We start from the raw sequence: 19,848 nt of genomic DNA on the forward strand, positions 1-19,848 counted from the left end.
GTGTCGTTGGCTCCGCTCGCCAAATAATAATAACTTCATTTTGCTTTTTATTTTTTTATTTTTTTGGTGGGTTTGTTTTGGCACGCTGTCATCACAGATCTAATCTATAATGACAGCGTGCCAGCTTCACTTTTACACCGTCATTCCACTTTGATTTAATCTTTTTTAATATGTATTGTTAAGATACATTGATTGGTAGTATACTGTATAAGACACGTTCAAAAAAAGGGCTATCAGAAGTCATTTAGGGCAATAAAATGTTTAATTACATGTAGTTACATAGCATTTTAACATTAAAATGTTCATTATTCCTTAAATTTTACAATATGGGCCAATATATGGATGATCTACAAGCTCATAACCTTTCATTTAAGTGTTATCTAATGTCCACTTAGTTTTTTTATCAATCTTTTTATCAATATATCTTTTCTACTACTGCAGGCAAGTAATTAAAAGTACATTAAAAGCCTTGTTGAGACTGCTTTTTTGGGTTTAATCTAAAATGACAGCGTGCCAGCCTCGTCTTTTTTATATGTATTGTTAATATATATTTATTGGTAGTATCAGAAGTCATTTAGGGCTATAAAATAATTGCTTAAATGTCGTTATATAGCATTTTAAACATTAGGAAAGCCTTCATTTTGTTGCATTACTCATTTAATTTTACAATTTTAGCCACTATTATGGATGATAGTGATAAATAAAGTAAGTTATAACCTTGCTTTTACCATATTCAGTGTTATCTACTGCCCACTGAAGTTTTTTTAATCAATGTTAATATCTAGAAATATATCCTGCCAGCTGATTTGACTCTACTCTACTTCTACTGTATGACAAGTAATTAAAAGTACATTAAAAGTCGTGTTGACAAGCTCATGGCTCATAATCCTCTGTGTTAACACTGAAGACAAAAACATTCACTGCTAAATTTAACACATTTAATAGTGGACGTGCCTCATTTTAGCACAAAACGACTTGTTGAGTTAACGTTCGTGCAGTTAAATGTGATTTTGTTTCCAGTTTGCTGATCAGAAGATTGAGAGTATAGTTGGGCAAACACCAGTTTGTTTGATTAGAGGAGTTTCTTGTTGGATGAAGCATGATTTTTTTGGTTGGTGGTGTTTTTTGATCGCTCCTCCAGTCGTTCTTTCCTCTGAAGTGTTCAGCGACTAATTCAAAGCTGCACAAGCTGGTTTTGTATGTTTACTGGTGCCTCATGGTGAGGAAACTGGAGGAAAATCTTAGTTTCAATATCCAGAATATTATTGTTATAGTAGAACCCACAGATAGTGTTTACATGCATATTAGTAGTCAAACTTTTAGACTTTTATGTGGAATTACTGGAAACCTGGTTATTTATGATTTTGAGTTATTAGATTTCTTCATTGCTGAATAAATGAAGATGAAAGTTGGAAATTCAGAGCATTTGATTGGTGAAAAGGTTTCAAGACAGACACATGTTGAGACTCTCGCTGCTGACCATCAGCTCTCATCTAAGCTGCTGCTGGTCACCCTGTAGCCGGCGGGCCTGAGATAAGAGTGTCCGAATCTGTGACCGTTATCCATTGCTTGAAGTCATTCTTGTTGCAGGTTTTTGTGTGATTGTAGATACATCAGATAGCCAAAGATGTTAGATCTGTACTGATCATCCATAAGTGATTGACAACCACTGATTTCCGGCTCATTTTTAGTGTCTTTAGTGGGTTGAGGGTCTGTGCAGGTCAGCCAAGATCTTCTGCACCAAACTGGGTTGAACCATTTCTGTAGTTGACTTTGTGCACGGTTGCATTGTCGGTTGGATAAAAAAGGAAAGAAGCTTCCCCGAACTGCTGCAAGCTGGAAGAAAATATCATTGTGTGGTGTAGTATTAAGATTTCTCTACATCTGAATTAAAGAGAAGCTTCAAAATGTGTCTTAATAGAACAACAGTCCGGTGCCTAGATGAACATTGAAAGAGGTTTTTCTTGCTGTAATCATTCCTCCTGTTCATACTGACCATTAGAAGATCACCTCCAAATGTGCTTTCAATGTAAGTGTTGGAGGACAAAATCCACAGCATTTTATCTAAGCTTAATCTAAGCAAACCAAAATGCATCACTAAAAATCACATAGAAGGTTTTTCTCTGCTTATTGGTCAGATGTAACTGTGACAGGACCAAGAATATTAACACAGGAAGAAGGTTGCAGTGTTCAGATCTGTCCAAACATGGGTCAAAACGAACCAGAGTCCGATCAAACTGAACAAAAACGTTCATCTGAAGCTAATCTGAGGCTTTAGGAGTCTGAGTTCGTCAAATTAACTGGATATCAACCAAAGTTTAAATCCTCCGCACGCTGTCTTCCTGTTGAGCTACGGTGAAATGATCACACTGTAATAAAAAGAGGGAGTTTAGAGACACTAAAATGACAGTAACTCTGACAGATATTGATTTGATTTGATTTATCTGGAGGAACTTTTAACCACATGTGGATTTTTATCTCCCGTCTCTCACATTATAAGCTTCTAAAGGATCTTCTAATGGACTCTATGAACAAGAGGAACGACTACGAAAAACCTTTTATGTGCCTGATTATTGTTTTAAGACAGACTGCGAACCTCTCCTTTAAGAAACCAAGATTTAAACCATGAAAAACAGACTTTACATAATACTTTTGGACATATTCAGTACGATTAGGTTAAGATCTTCAACTTCATGTCTGTTTTTATGATTCTTGCTAACGTGATACTGCCTTCAACAAGCACTCCTTATACAGCTCTGTCACATTTTTTTGGCTTCTACTTTATGTTTCTGAGTGAAAGTCAGCGCTAAGAGCTACATTTTGTCTTATATTATTGAAAAGGCAAGGCCAGAATTGGACTGAGGCACATGCAGAAAAGCAGTTGCATCATCAGTAGTCTTCACCATCCAGCATGTTATTAACTTTATTCTCTAACTCTAACTCTAAGCTTCATTTTTCATCTTACCGTATCTCATCTGAGGCCTAAAGTGCCACTTCTGCAGCCTTTCCTCACCACGGGACAATGCAAGGTGATGTGATATAGCCCGCCGAACTTTGAAATGTCACAGTGACCCTTTAATTGTGTCACAGACGAGTCTGAGTAAACGCCACCTGCGATCGCAACCAGTCTGATAAAGTTTTTCCCCTCCGCCGTCTGCACTAACTTGACTTTAAAATGTCACGGCGACCCTTTAATTGTATCCGAGAAAGGTGTGAGTCAATGCTGGCTGTGATATATACGCCGGCTGATAAGGTTTCGCTGTCGTCGACACACACAGTATGGAGCAGGTGAGGCATCGATCAAGTGCTGCAAGAGCGCTGATGCAGGAGAAACGGTGCAGTTTCCATTTTTATAACCCCAACAAAATGTTCACCACTTTAGAAATCAAGTCAATGCATTCATTACTCCTGAATAAATGTGAGCATGACAGAGCTTTTGAACTCCTACTTGTAAAATATGCATACTATATGAGCATCAGGCAGATGTTTTTATCAGGAGTATGCTTTTGATTCAAAGATCTCTCCTCATCTGAGCTCTTTGAAATGCTATCTCTCTGTTTATTCTTGTATTGATTCACATGAACCAGAACTGACAGAGCTTTGTAGTCCCTAACTGACTGTACATGAAAAAAAAAAACTGTTCATGCCACTTTTAATGACTCATACAATTATATTTATGCAAATGGTTTGTTAGCACAGCATTAATTTAAGCAGGTGTTTAGCATTTTTCGGACAGAATTGGCTCAATAACAGAGAGCTCAAACGAGCCCTTGTTGTCACAATGAGAAACAGCCTGCAGCCGCTACCTTTGACTGTGAAGAGAGCCTCCCCTCTTTTAGAGGATTTATACATTGTTTGAACTTTTATTAGTGAATGACATTTTCTAATCTGGTAGTCCGCCACAAAGAAACATTACATTCCTCTCCAACAAAAGAGTCAGTTTGTCTCAAGTGTCTCTTTATCTGTTTCCGATTCTCTCTCCGTAAGAGCTTTCCATCGAAGTGACATCACCGCAAATCAGTCAAGACAAACTCGTCCGTCTTGTTTCTCACCCGCGGCGCCCTTTAAGAAGAAGAAGAAGAAGTTTCACATACGCCGGCTGAAGTGTGACACGCTTAAACGGCAACAATTCGGGCTTCATTTGAATACAAGCCAACGTGCCAGAATCTGGAGTGAACCGAGCGCTGATCAAACAGGAGAGGGTGAGGTGACAGTAGCCTGGAGGTAGAGCGAGTGGAGCGGACTGCCGACTGAAATGTCACCAGTTTCAATCTGTAAAAAAAAAAAGAAAGAAAGAAAGAAAGAAAGAAAACTCTCTACAATGACTCGTAATGTGGAGGAAACACTTGACATGGGTGAGTGCTCTTGAGCTAAATATTCAGTTGGAGTTGTGCAGTGATGGTGGAGAATACATATGGACCTGAATGGTTATAGACTGATTCATGTAAGAAAGTGCTCCTTTTAAGCATGTTTGAAACAGTTTACATTTCATTTAAAGAACATTAGTCCTTCATATTGTTTGACCCAGTGTAAAAAACACAATTTAAACTCAGTATTAGTTTTCTAGAAGCCGACCAAGTCAAGCTGATTGTGTCTCAGGTCGTTTTAGGACAGAAATTAACACCAAACGAAAGAAACCTCCTCATTATGTCAAATGTTGTGATGTAATAGGTCAGGGGTCAGCAGTTAGGACTTTAATCAGTGCAGTGGAAATGCAGGTTTATATGTTGATTCATTTTAATTCATAATTAAGAATAAAACAGATTCACAATACTGCCAAAAGTTGTTGAATTCACGTATTAAACTTTAATTTCTTGAAGGTTTATTGGACAGTTTTAATGCCTCTGCTGGTGTGTGAGGGGGACTGGATTATAACAAAGATATATGACAATAATTGTGATTTTACAGGAGTCTTGTGTCTATTTTGCTAGTTGTTGATTTGTGAAAAATGATGTTAAAGTTTTGACGTAAACGATGAGAGTCAGAAAGTCAGGGCCAGTTATTTTTGCTGCAGGGCCGAATTTGCCTACCTCTGTAATATCTGCACCAACAGCCAGAGGGCTCCACCACAATAACGCAGGGTTGTGCAGTGAATAAGTCAAACTTGGTTCTACCCTTTGAAGCATCGTGCATTTGCCAATCAAATACATGCAATCACACCATCTGGTTGGGTATGAATGGGGAAATGCTGTTTAAACCTACCTGATGCAACAGTGGATCAAATTACTGCTGTGGTGATATCTTTCTAGAGTTGAAAAGCCTGTCTTTTGTTTTGGTGTCTGGAAAGGGTTTGACATCCTACATCTACCTAAATTTTACTTCCTTGATTGTTTATAATTGCCTCACCTGAAGAAACGCATCTATACCAGTGTGTCCCCTGCTGTTTTTGATCTGAACATCCGTCTTTGTTGGTGATTTAGTGCTAGAGGACCGAATCTGAGCGGATATTGGACCATCTATGGTTGCCAGATTCATCTAAGGGGTTTATGGCTGCAGACTGGTGGAGAATCAGCTTCATTTAGAAGTATTTGGGTTAGCTTGAGGCTGCCACGTCCTCCTTAAATTAACCCAAGTCTACTAATTAGGAGTCTGGCAACCAGATATATGCTGGTGTTGGACCAAGTGATTTTATCCACCTGGGATAATCTTTTTTTTTAAAGCAGCTCATTTATAACTGCAGGATATTGGATCCGATTTAATACCAGATTTATTTAGGATAGAAGACCAAGTGCCAGATGTGCATTTGACAGTTGTTTGGAAGGTCATAACGCCTGGTTATTCGCTCAAGATACATGTCAGGAAATCTGGAGGCCTTAATTAATTATCACCTTAAGAGTAACAAGTATTGTTTGATGTATTTTGCCCTACAAAGGTTCATTGGTTGTTCCCTTTGGGATAAAAAAACATGAGAAATTTTAACTGAGGATTGAAACAGGATCGTGAATAAAAGCAGCGAGGCGTGACAGGATTTTCAAGGACGAAAGTCAGGATGAGAGTGAAAGAAATAAGTCAGGACTGGACACAAATGGAGGGAAATTACCTTGAGGGCAGACTGAATTTTAGTTTAACAGACTACTTCAATGTGTCTGAACTCCTACATGTCAGTTTGCACCAAAGACCTTCAACTGTAGAAGCAATTTCCCCCCGTTAGAAAGTGTTTTTAGTCCGTTTTCTGCAAATACCGTAGTCCTTGAAAAACCGACAAGCAATTACAGCCCAAATGTCTCCATAAAGGAGAGCTCAGCAATTAGATCTGAACCTTCATTGTGGTTTCACATGACCAACCTAAACCAGGCCATCTTAACCACCGAGTCCGTCCGTCTAGGTCACCGCCATTCCTGCTAGCAACACCAGCCCCCTTCCCCTTGTAATGGATCGATCAATAGTGCATGTTGAATCACAAGGATGAAGACACGACCTGCACATGGATGCACACAGACACACATACGGTGCATGCATCCGTGCACGGACTGTACACAGACAAACAAACGCTCGGGCTGCAGTGAAAGAGGGGTATTGTTAATTTCTACCACCCCCACTATCGTCGTCTTTCTAGAGGGGACAAGAAAGGGTGACCCAAATTTGACACGACCGGGTTGCATATTGTCAAGGATGGTTGGGTTTATCTGTGAATGGGTGCACTGTACACACACACAAACACACACACACACACACACACACACACACACACACACACACACACACACACACACACACATGCAGGTAGACATGTTGAAGTTTGAGTCGTTAAATGATCTTTCAGGTTCTGCAAAATCCCACTAGAACACATTTTGGGGTTGCACACAACTTTATGCACTTCTAACACATGCACATAAACACCTTAATGTGAGAAACTCATGCACACACACACACACACACACACACACACACACACACACACACAAACACACACACACACACAAACATACAGGCTAGTGATGCATGAGTACTTGGCCCGCTTGTCGGGGGACAGAAGAAGGGGGTGGGGTAGGTCATCCTTAATTGCTATGTGTGTGTGTGTATTTGTGCATTAGTGGGAGTGACTGGCATACCTTTACGCCCCGCACACCAATAGCATCCCACATCCCCCCTCTTCCTCGCTCCCCTCCTTCATTTTCCCACCACAGTACCCTGCAGTCACATAGCCGAGCGGCACTCAGTGGAGCTCGGCTGTTATCTGACGCATGGATCTACAACTGTTTACCTTCGGCTTTAGCGCTGCTGCTGCTTTTTTGGACTCTCACGCTTCTGCCGGTCGGTGCACAGATCGTAGTGGCTGTTTTTCAAACTTTATAATTTAACCCGGAAAACTACACAAAGTTTAAAATGCTACTAAGGTGAGTCTGCAGATGGCTGTGTGAGATAGATGTAACTTAAAGTAGTTAGATCTTTAACATGAGTAAATGGTGCAATACTACAATCTAAAGTGTTAGAAGTGAAACCTGAAAAATGTCCTTTTATTATCAGCAAAATGTATTTAAGAGTATCACAAGTATTCAATAAGCAGCATAGTGTTGCCTGGCATGTTCTTATATTTTATATTATTGGATTTTTATTACAGCTGAAGCACTGAGTCACATTTAAATGTTGTACCTGCTGAAGTTGGAGCCAATTTTACCTCTGCTAGGTCCTTGTGTCCTCGTGTCTGCAAGGTTTAATTATAACAATGCATCATATTTTATAAGATAATCATGTGTAAAACCTTAATCTGCACTTAATAAATTGATATTACAGCTGTCAAACGAACTGGTAGAGTAAAAAAACAGTATTTGCCAGTAAAATGACGTTGCTGAAGTACATTTAAATACAGCTAGTTGAGTACTTAGCTACATTTAACACTTGGGTATTTCTGTCTAATAGTTTATAAGGGGTTTTAACAAATTGTAATTCTTGAAATGTAATTTATTAACATTTAACAAATCAGTAGTAAGACAGTTAAGAGAACAAGGTTTGGGTTACCATTATGGCTGTATATCTTGATATCTTTAAAGGTATCGACCGAAATCAATCAATACCAAGTAGTATTGAAACCCATCAATCGATACCTGCAATCGAACCTTTTTGCACACAGAGCTAGAAAATATGACTATTTGTATGGGTTTGCTCACAGCCAATCAACAGCAAGCGTTCTTCAGTTTAACCCAACTTGTGATTGGTCCACTGCCACAGCAGCTACAACCCGTCTGTGGTGGTGAAGTCGTGGTGAATTTGAGTTAGCGCGCTTAGCAGTTCAGCAGCCAAGATGCCACCTAAACGCTCTAAAGTGTGTCTATACACTACACGCCTGTTACCACGGATACAAGACAGAGACCTAAATGTGTTAATGGGAATCTAATGAAGGACTCAGCTGGTATCAGTGTGACTTTAAGGGTTCTTGGATTGGTACTGGTATCGTTATCATTATACCCAACCCTAGTTGCCAGATTGTGATATAACCCTTTCGGCTAGTGTAAATCTCTTCTAACAAAACTTTTTTTTGGTCGTTTTTTAATCACCTCTTTAAAGTAATAGTTTAAAATTTAAGGATATATTATATCATCTTCCTTTCCTTCCAAGAGTTAGAGCTAGAGCTGGAGATGATTCGCTTAGTTTGGCAAAGATAGAGAGAGATTGGAAAACCTCTAAACACGGCTAAAGTTCATTAATGAGTATATTTGATCTTAACCCAACTTAAATAAGTAGTTTTTTAAAGTGAATTACACAGTGTTACTATTTCTTATCATGTAGCACTTCTGAGAGCTTGTGATGATTTTGGAAAGCTAGTATAAGTTGTTACTTTATAGCTCGAAACGCCCACGTAAAAAAACACAAATTCACACCACAGTTCAGATTATAGTGTCTCCAATAGTTAATGCACACATGTAAAAGTGGTATTAATCTTATATTATACTGTAATGTTAGACTAATAAGTGAATGATTGTTTACCAAAATGTTTAAATGTTACTTTATTTAATTAGAAGTGGCCAAAAAGTAGGTTTTAACTCTTACATATTGTTCATATTCTGAGTCATGATTAGCCTCTACACCAATTTCCATTCATAAATACCCCATTAGTCATTAATAAAGAGTGTATTCTATATATTTATGGGGGAAAAATACATTTAAAATCACTATTTTATGGTCCAGGAGAACATTTTATAGTGTTTGAATGGTGATTTTTGAATTTTGTAATAAAAACAAGTCAAATTTGGACATTTTAATACATAAAATGTGAATCAGCTGCACAAAAATTAAAAATATATATACTTTTTATCACATTAGGAAAATTCCACCTAAAGGAAATGAGTATTGGGTGTTTTTACGGGTCTTACATTTAAAAAAAATGGGTCAAATTTGGCCCCAGTGGTTAATGACTTATTGCTAATTGCTTAAACGAATGATTTATTAACATTGAATAAAAGCCATATGCCGTATTATAAAGTGCTTTCCTTGTTAACTCACCGTGTGCGCTGCAGGAACGAGTGAAGCTTCAGCACTTTTCGGATGTGAGATTAATCAGAAACATGTTTCGCTCCTATTTTTATCTTCCAATCACCCACCTTTCGGTCCGGAGCCAACTCCGCTAGCACCTCGGTCCCCGTTAGTGCTGTTAGTTTTTCGACAGATTGGATCCCATCCCCTCCACTGGTGTTATGTTGTGTTGTGTGAATTCCCCCCCCCCCCTCTTCTTCTTCTTCCACCTCCTCCTCCTCTTCCATGTTCTTCTTCTTTTTTTCTCCTCCTCCACCTACTTTGTCTTTTTTTTTAGTCCCTGCTTAACCTTTTTTTATCCTTCTGTCCCTTTTTCCTCCGCCATATTGCTATTTTCTACCTTTGTGTGCCTCCCTATTCTTCTTCTACTCCTTCTTCTTCTTGTCCACCTACATCCTCATCTTCGGCATATACTTCCTCCTCCACCTCATTTCAACCCTGTTCTTTATCATCTCTTTCTCTACCTCATTATTTTTCACTGTGTCCCACCTCCTTCTTATTGCTCGCTGTTTATTTCTCATTTCTCAGCATTTTTTATCCTCAATTCTTCTCGGTTTGTCTTCTACTTCCTAACCCTTTTCTACCTGTTTTTCCAGGTAATTTGTCTCTTTAATGAACTCTGCATTCCTATATTTCATTTTGCTTCTTCCTCTGCTTCTTTTTTCTTCATTTCTACCCCCTTGTTTGGTGTTTTTTGCCTCTTCTTCCCTCCCTCTCTCTCTCTCTCTCCCACCATCATACTCCTCTTCCTGCATCATTGCCATCTCCCATCTGCTACTCCATCACCACCTCCTCCTCCTTTACCTCCTTCCCTCCTTTCCCTCCTACTCCTACTCCTACTTTATCAGTTTATTTACCCCCTTCAGTGTCTTCAGACTCTTGCTGATGCCTCACTTCTTCGGGGGGGCCTGCTGCAGTCTGGATAAGATGAGTTTTGGCTTCTGCTCAGTTTACTAACTGGCTGATCCTGCTGTTTCTTGCATGCATCAGCCAGGCAGTTTTTTTTAATCAATTATTTTTAACACTGCAAAATAGACAGTTCTCTATCACAAGCACTGGCTGTGTGTGGTTTGCCTTTATGCATACAAATAGCCAGGGATTTGTTTCTTTTAAAGCAAACACTTATAATAAGAAACATCTAATAGCTTCCTGAGGAATCGGAAAGCAGCAGTGAGCAAATCAATTCACTGTTTATAAAGGAGTCATGAATAAGTATGTCTTACTTTAATTGCAAAGCTGAAAAGTTTGGGTAAAAAAAAAATATATCTGTGAGTGAAATCCAGTCTTACTTCAAAAAAAAAAAGAAGAAACTTTCACATGTATATTTAAAGATCTTATATAACTCCACAGCACTCGAGGTTATAAAGTTTTGCCTCCAAAGGTTCAAATGTTGCTTTTTTTTTTTTGGTGCATAACTTTCTAATAGATCAGCAGCCATAAAAGGTTTATATACAAGCTCTATTAATGGTCAATAAATAACTTACTAAGGCTTTTGTATTTATATAAGTCATTAATATGAACACGTTTGAAGCTGCTAGGCTGTGAAGAATCAGTCTAGCTATTGAAGTCATTACCGTCAGATAAGAAGATTAATACTTCTCTCATGTCTGTACATTAAATATAAAGCTACAGCTAAGAGTGGGTTATTTTAGCTTAGCATAAAAGAAGAAAACAGGGTGAAAACACTAGCCTGGTTGTGTCAGAAGGTGAGAAAATGCCCTGGTTGCAGTATAAGTCTATGGGGACTAAACGTCGTTACATAAGACGCGAAAAGCTTAAAATGCAAAGCAATAAAACATGAAATGAGTGCGTGTTATTTATACAGCATTTGGTGAGACCAGGCTGGAGAAAATACACCAACAGCACCTCTAAAGTTCACTAATGTACAAACAATTACCTCAAAGGAAAAACAACAATTTATAGTTTTATGGGTTTTTGTGCAGATTATTTCTTGGAGGTTTATTGGCTAGGCTAGCAGTTCCCCTCTGTTTCCATTCTTTATGCTAAGCTAAGCTAACCGGCTGCTGGTTTCTTCTACATACTGTCCAAACTTAAAAGTGGCATCAATCTTCTCGTCTAACTAAGTGAAAGCTTATTGATTTAAATGTCACACTATTTTTATATCACTTTACAATAAGACTACACTTATAAACGATTTATAAATAGTTGTAAATGAGTTATTAATTAGATTGTAAACACAGGAAGAAAGGAAAGAAGGTAGGAAAGAAGGTAGGAAGGAAGGAAGGAAGGTAAGAAGGAAGGAAAGAAGGTAGGAAGGAAGGAAGGAAGGAAGGAAAGAAGGAAGGAAAGAAGGTAGGAAGGAAGGAAGGAATGAAGGAAGAAAGGAAAGAAGGTAGGAAGGAAGGAAGAAAGGAAAGAAGGAAGGAATGAAAGAAGGAAGGAAGAAAGGAAAGAAGGTAGGAAGGAAAGAAGAAAGGAAAGAAGGTAGAAAGGAATGAAGGAAGAAAGGAAAGAAGGTAGGAAGGAAGGAAGAAAGGAAAGAAAGAATGTAGGAAGAAAGGAAAGAAGGAAGAAAGGAAAGAAGGAAGGAAGGAAAGAAGGAAGAAAGGAAAGAAGGAAGAAAGGAAAGAAGGTAGGAAGGAAAGAAGGAAGAAAGGAAGGAAAGAAGGAAGGAATGAAGGAAAGAAGGGAGGAATAAAGAAAAGAAGGAAGGAAGGAAGGAAGGAAGAAAGGAAAGAAGGTAGGAAGAAAGGAAAGAAGGAAGGAAGGAAGGAATGAAGGAAAGAAGGTAGGAAGGAAGAAAGGAAGGAAGGTAGGAATGAAGGAAGAAAGGAAGGAAGGAAGGTAGGAACACTTACCTAACCTACTAACAGCTGAAAACATTAGTTAGTAAATTAAAAAAGTAATGAAATGTAATAAGTTACATTACTTTGATGAAGTAATTGAAATAGTTACATTACTTATTACATTATAAACAGAGTAACTAGTAATCTGTAACCTTCCTAACCCTTTTACTAAACGTCCATCTCAGATCCTTTACTCTATAAAACCTCTTTCAAACTTTACTGAATAACCTACAAAAGGCACAAAATGTGTCGGAGCTGTAAAATGACAACTGACATAAATCATCTTAATCCATCCTGACGTTTGCTTCCTCTTAAGTTTAGAGGGTTGAGTCTCATTTCTATTCATCACTCCTACGTCAACACCACTCGCTGAAATCTGACACCTGCCAAACTTTTCTTCTTGTAGCCTTTAAAAAAAAACCGACCTTACATGTCCGAATGCGTTTAGCAGGCTCGGCGGCCATTACGGCTCACAGAGTTTAAAAGCAGATGCTGTTATGTTTTTATTACTTTGGCATGTGGGTCTTTGCAGGAATCCTGTAGTTGTTGTAATAAAGGATATTACACTCTTTTATAACTAGTTTTCGACTATTTTCTGATATAATTACATGATTAATTTTGCATTAATTACGTTTTTTGGCCACTAGAGGGCAGTAGAGCTAATCTAGGCAAACGTGTTAGCAACATTAGCGTTCATTTGTAATGGCGAACCCAATATTTGCTCTTCTTTTGGCTTCGTTTTCATCTCCTAAAGGGAAATAGCCGCTTTTTTAGCTGCTAAAATAGCTGTTTACAAGCTAGTCGCTAACGTTATCTGTCCTTCGTTTGGTGTCAGGCAGGTAAAGTAGCATTTATTGGCGTTTATTAAACTGAAAAGAGTCGCTTTTTGTGGCTGTAATTAATGCTAATGAACAGGAACAGTCAAATTGCGGATTTTAACTAAAACAATGAGCTGAAAGATGCTAAATTCCTTCACTTAGTTCATTAATAGCCTTAAATTAAGAGCATAAACTCACATTTTAGTCACATTAGAAGCTTTTTATTGTGATAAGTGGATAATATAGTGCAGCTATTGGTGTTTTAAAGCACCATCTTTCTAAATTCTTATGCCATTTTGTACCATAAAGCAAAAATAACCTTTTCACTTCCACTTTATTGAGTCATTTATCCGTTAATGCTAACAAAAAAGCTACAAGTAGCACCTTTAGTTTCTGTTATGTGGTGTCAGAGTGTCTGATATCAACACATTGAGGTTACACAACTGAGAAGAACAGCATATTCAGTTAATAATTAGTAAATTTCTTCACTTAGTTAATTAATAGCCTTAAATTCGGAGCATAAACTCACATTTTAGTCACAACTGAGGCTTTTTTATGTGTGATAAGTGGATAAATATAGTGCAGCTATTGGTGTTTTTTAAAAGCACTATCTTTCTGTTTTGTGCCATAAAAGCAAAAACAACCTTTTTACTCCCACTTTAAACTCATTTTGGTTATCGGTTGTCATGGTGATTTATTGTATACTGTTGAGTTATTTATCTGTTAATCTGTTAAAAAGCTACAAGTAGCACCTTTAGTTTCTGTTATGTGGGTCAGAGTGTCTGATATCAACACATTGAGGTACTAACATTTTTGGTGGGTGGGTTGGGTGGGTGGGAGTGGGGGGGGTGTTGACATGCACCGTTCATTGTCACCCGCCCCTCTTGTGTTGCTAGGCAACCGTACGCCACAAGGACAGAATCCATATTGTCCCAGAGAGCAAGTTTAACCCGGGACTACATACCTCACCGACGCTGACTTTCCATTAAGAGCTATCAGCAGGATGGTGCCGGTGTGTGTGTGTGCATGTGTGCGTGCGTGTGTGTGTGTGTTAGTGTGAGTTAGGGGGCTTTAGGGATGAGTGGAGAGTGGGGAGTGAGTCGGGAGTATGTTTTGGGGGTAAAGGATTGGCTGAGGGATTGTGTGACGGGGGGGGGAGTATGTGTGTGTGTGTGTGTGTGTGTGTGTGTGTGTGTGTGTGTGTGTGTGTCTGCAGGGAAAAATAAGGGGAGGTGGGGGTTAGGAATCTGTTTACAATGGCCTGAGGGAGAGCCGTCTAAGCTGCCAGAGAGGGAGAAACAGTCAGATATCGAGAGAGACAAAAGTCCAAGAGGAGGAGAGGTGAGAGAGGAGGAAGGAAAAGAAAGAGAAGGAGAAATAAGCACGGTTGAAGAAGAGGAGGAATGAGGAAAAGGAGAGAAAGCTCCGAGCTCATGAGAGGATTAAAAACATTTTTAAGGAGTCCTTTAAGGGTCCTCGGCAGAAGTTGCAGCAGGAGTCGCATGAGAAACTGCAGGGTGATGCAAAGCAAGCCGTCCTACTAGATCTCTGCTGTCGGCCATGCAAATAGGATACGTGGTGTGTGTTTGTGTGTGTGTGTGTGTGTGTGCATGTGTGTGTGTGTGTGAGTCTGGGTTGTGTGTTTGCGTGTTCATGCCCCGTGCACATCTGTCGTTTCAGTGCTGGAGAAAGTTGATCCTAACGTGTGCATGCCTCACTCTTTTCTTCTTTTTGTTTCGTGTGTGTGCACGTGTGTGTGCGTGTGTGCATTTGTGCGTGCAGACTTTGAGGAGCAGTTGTACGACACCAAGCTGACCGGTCAGACGTTCCGACACCCGTCCTCGCAGAGCTCCGACGACACGTCCACCTCGCTCAGCCGATCGCCCATCTCCCTCGGCAACAAGAGGCCTGACTTCATCTTCCTGGTAAACACATACACGCCCACACACACACACACACACATGCACAGTCATATTTAGTCAATCAAAAGCTTCCCTCAGACTTTACACACCTAAAATTTAGAGCCAAAATTCATGTTTTTGTTGCATTAGATCTGATTAATTTTGGTTTTACACTGCAATCATGCATCTTATCTTTATCCTGTCATCATCACCAATGGTAAACACACAAACACACACACACACACACACACACATACACACACACACACACATGCACAGTCATATTTAGTCAATCAAAAGCTTCCCTCAGAATTTACACGCCTAAATTTTAGAGCCAAAGTTCACGTTTTTGTTACATGATGCATCTAATCTTCATCCTCTCATCATCACCTCTGTGGAGGCAGCGTCTCCTTATATATACTTGACACTGATTGGTTTGCAGACAGGTGTGAGTCTGATATCGGCGTGTTGTGATTCAGGCAGTGTAACCTTCAATCTGTTTCAATTAATGGAAGAAAAATGAAAGAACAGATGAGTTCCTCTGTGCCTCTATATTAATATTATTAGGGAGATACTTTATCATCAGGTGACATTGCTCTCTAGTCCTTTCATATCCTCTCTTATCATCTGGGAGGTCTGGAAGTCTTTTTTTATTAGTTTATTTTCCAGTTGACTTTGTAGGTAGTCAGACTGTATTTCAATTAAAAACTCAACCGTTTGGTAGAGGTCACTTTGTGTCATGATATCTGCTCAAAATCTAAATCTATTGAACCCATTTAACTTTTAGGTCAATCTTTACCACTTGTATGAGGCATGCAATGCACAGACAGACCATCACATTGAGTTATGGTTGCTATGGATACAGGTTGTTCCATGGTTGCTATAGAGTAGATACAGGTTGTTCCATGGTTGCTATAGAGTAGATACAGGTTGTTCCATGGTTGCTATAGATACAGGTTGTTCCGTGGTTGCTATAGATACAGGTTGTTCTATGATTGCTATAGATTCAGGTTGTTCCATGGTTGCTATAGATACAGGTTGTTCCATGGTTGCTATAGATACAGGTTGTTCCATGGTTGCTATAGATACAGGTTCTGCTAGTGTTTAAATAAAGAATAACACAAATCACTGCTGACATAAGAGACATTTTTGAAGTTTGAAGTTTCATTTTTTTCATTTTGTACATGAACAGAATGAGTCTCTAACATGTTTTTTAGTCTGTAAAAGTCTGTTAAACATCATATTTAGGGTCAATGAGGGGAAAAATACATGTTTTATGTTGTCATGGTCTCAAAAAGGAAGGAAAAGCAACAAAATTATTTTTTAAATAGCACTTTCTTGGTACTGATGGCTTGCTGAAGCTTCTTTTAATTGGTCCAAACCATCCAAAACATGTTCTCACACTAGAAACAAGCAGAAGAATAGTTCAGTTTAATCCGCCTCTTTCCATCTGAGGTTTGGCTGTTTGGTCCGAGGGAGGTTTCACACCTGGACATTTTTGGTTCATATCAAACTGAAAACAATCTGAAAGTGTGAACCAAATATTGAGGTGTTAGTGTGAAGTTACCCTAAATGTCACCTTGCTTTATATGACCCGCTGGTTTAATTTGCTACCCTGTGTGACGCACTTTAGAAAAAAAAACCTTGAAAAAAACCCCAATTATTATTATTATAAGGTTTCTAGTAAGTAAGTAAACACACACAATCATTCCCAGCTCTTGTATTTGATCATGTACAGTATGTCCTACAGTATGTCCCACACTACAAAAATGCAATAATACAGGAGTGACAGGATTTACAGTAGTTGTGTTTCTTCTAATGAACCCAACCCAACGCACCTGGCTGACGTACAAACACAGGTGTGACTAATCAAAAGGTTACACACGACCATTAAATCAGAACTAAACCGGTTTAGTGTTTTTATATGTGTGTAAATGTGAAAACAGTAGCAGAGAATGAATCACATTAAATATGAAGGAGAAGAAGTGATACATTTGTCTTATCATGATTTCTTGCAGTCTTTATTAACCCTTTACATACTGTTCATATTCTACCCTCACAGTAAGAATCTCCTCATAAAAAATGTCTTTACCAAATGTTCCTATCACACAATATCATGTCCTATTTTACCTAAGACATGAAAATATAACATAGCAATAATGATGGAAATGTCTCTTTTTGGTAGTTTTGAGTCTCTTTAGTCACTCGATCTCTAAGTTACTATGGTAACTAGATGGCAGCTGTCACTCAACCTAACTGTAGGTTGATTTTAATCATTTTCATGTCTCTTTTTGGTAGTTTTTAGGTTTCTTTAGTCAGTTTTTGGTGGTTAAATGTTATTTTATATGTAAAATGTAAATAACAAGAACTTTATGGAGCTGTGGGGTTCATTGTATAACCATTAGAGCCATCAGTCTTCACTGCTACATCATAAAAAGAAATCCTCATAACTACTATCTTATTAAAACTATTAACTATTCATTTCACTTAAACACATGTCAATAGATACGAGTCAAATGTGACCCAGAACAGTATGTGGATATTGATTTAAAACCTATATTGTCTTTACTTCTTTATTAAGAGTAGTTTCAGCCTTTAATCAGTCCCATAATAACACAGAAGCATCACTTGTCTCACTAACAACAGGATGAACAAATGACTATTCCAGCGTCATTGATACCGTCTGAGCTAAAGTTGTGTTGTGACTAAAATGTCTCGTTGCTTTTGTTCTCAAACCTTTATAAATGATGACTGAAGTGGAAGCATCCAAGGAAAAAAATACAACAACTACCACTCAACATATTCCTCCCCCATCTTTCAGATTTGTTAGAATTAGTCATCATCCATTCACACTCTCAGCGGGCGTTTATAAACAAAAGGCCGTAATGATCGAGCTGCTCCCAGATGGAAATATCAGCCAAGCTTCATCGGAAATGAAACCAGCCAATTATATCAGTGTGTGTGTGTGTGTGTGTGTGTGTGTGTGTGTGTGTGTGTGTGTGTGTGTGTGTTTTAGTCTGCTCATGCAAAAAGGAACACATGGGATGTTTTGAAGGTAAAAAAAAATGGTCGTGAACATGAATTTTAAGATTTAAGAGACAGTAAATGAATTGATTTTATGCTTTAACTTTACATATGTTTCCATCAGTTAATTACATTTTATTTATATAGCAGCTTTCATACAGGTTGATGTGGTTCAAAGTGCCTCACAGTTGATTGACAAGCTGATAATAAGAGAAGAAGTGACAATATGAAGAAAATAAACGAACAAATTACAAATAAAAAAGGAAAGAAAAGTGAAACCAATGCAAGCAAGAGAAAATAAGAATGATAAAAATGTTTAAAATATTAAATATGAATATTTAAATATTTAAATTTTTAAATTTTAATAAAGTAAAATTAATAATAATAATAAAATATAATACAACATAATATAATAATAATAATAATAATACCATTTAAATAAAGTAAAATTAATAATAATAATAATAATAACATTTAAATAAAGTAAAATTAATAATAATAATAATAATAATAATAATAATAATAAAAATAATAGTAAATAATTCATAAATAAAAATAAGAGAGAATAATAGACTTAAAAATTACAGTAAAAAATGTAAGGTTTAAATAGAAGACCAAATAAAAGTGAAATAAAATAAAAGAGATAAAGTTTAATAATTTAAAAAGAAGGTTAGTAAAGGTCAGGGTCAGAGTAAGTCTCCAGTAAATTAATATAAGTCTATATTTTTTTTTAAAAACGGGTTAAAATAGATTAAAAAGACAAAATATGAGTAAAAGCAATAGAAGAGATCATTTATATTAAAAACTAGACTAAAACTAGGTTAGAAAAGGAGATTAATAGACTAGCTAGATATAGCTTGAATCAGACTTTGCAGCTTTCTCTATTTCTCCCACTTCTTTCTTTCCTTTCTTTGCGTCTGCTGCAAATTGTTTTCAGCCTATTTCCCCGAACTGCTTTTTAACGTCCCGGCAGCTTAAATTGACTCCCAGCTGCGATTTTTACTGCAGGACGGCTGCACGTTTCCTGCTATATATCGACTCTCTGCCCCTTCAGCAAGCTGTTAAATAGCTCTGTTAAGTTAATGCCTTCCTCTCTGAGTTTGGGGCTAATTTCAATTAAGATTTGAGCAGATTCCCCTTTGAGATAAATCAGAATATCAGCGTCTCCATGAGAGGAATGTTATCCTGCATTGCAGCAGCCCTGCAGCAGTTTGCATTGCAGTGCCTTGCTTAAGGGCAGCTGCCGAGGATGCCTTGGATTTAACAGGAGGCAGCTGACAGATGCTCGTTCCCTCCCAGCTGGGATTACACCTTCCTGTTGATGCCAGCGACTGCGACAGCGACGTCTCTGCTTCTAGTCGGCCTCTGTCCCTGCCGGCTGATCGACATCCAAACATATATTTCTCATCTTCCTGTCCTCCCCTCTTCTTCTTCTTCTTCTTCCTCATCCTCTCTTATCTTCTCTTCTTCTTCTTCAGCAGATATAAAAGTGTAAATAATCACCTGGACGTTTCTTTTACTATATTTGTCTCTGCTAACGTCAAGACAGCTGAAGATGAGTCATGTATTACTTCATTTTGTCTCTCTCTCTCTCTCTCTCTCTCTCTCTCTCTCTCTTCTCTCTCTCTCTCTCTCTCTCTCTCTCTCTCTCTCTCTCTCTTTAACCTTCATGTCGTCCTCCTCGTCTGTTTTGACTGTTCCTTCTTTCCTCCCTTCCTTCCTTCCGTCTGTCCTTCCTCCCTCCTTCTCTCTTTCTTTCCTTCCTCTCTCTTTCCTCCCTTCCTTCTTTCCTCCCTCCATCCCCTTTTCTTCCTTCCTTCTTTCCTC

The 19,848-nt window shown here is 38.2% G+C and overlaps 1 protein-coding gene across 1 annotated transcript in view; it reads left to right on the plus strand.

The window, feature by feature from the left end:
* Positions 1 to 19,848, plus strand: part of nhsl2 (NHS-like 2) — a 186,041-nt gene that overhangs the window by 140,940 nt on the left and 25,253 nt on the right. The window contains exon 3 of the mRNA XM_062444944.1: positions 14,879 to 15,021. Within this exon, the coding sequence (XP_062300928.1) occupies positions 14,879 to 15,021 (143 nt within the window). The remainder of the gene's footprint in view (positions 1 to 14,878; positions 15,022 to 19,848) is intronic.

The sequence above is a fragment of the Scomber scombrus genome, chromosome 23 (genome assembly GCF_963691925.1).
Source record: "Scomber scombrus chromosome 23, fScoSco1.1, whole genome shotgun sequence".
Lineage (NCBI taxonomy): Eukaryota > Metazoa > Chordata > Actinopteri > Scombriformes > Scombridae > Scomber > Scomber scombrus.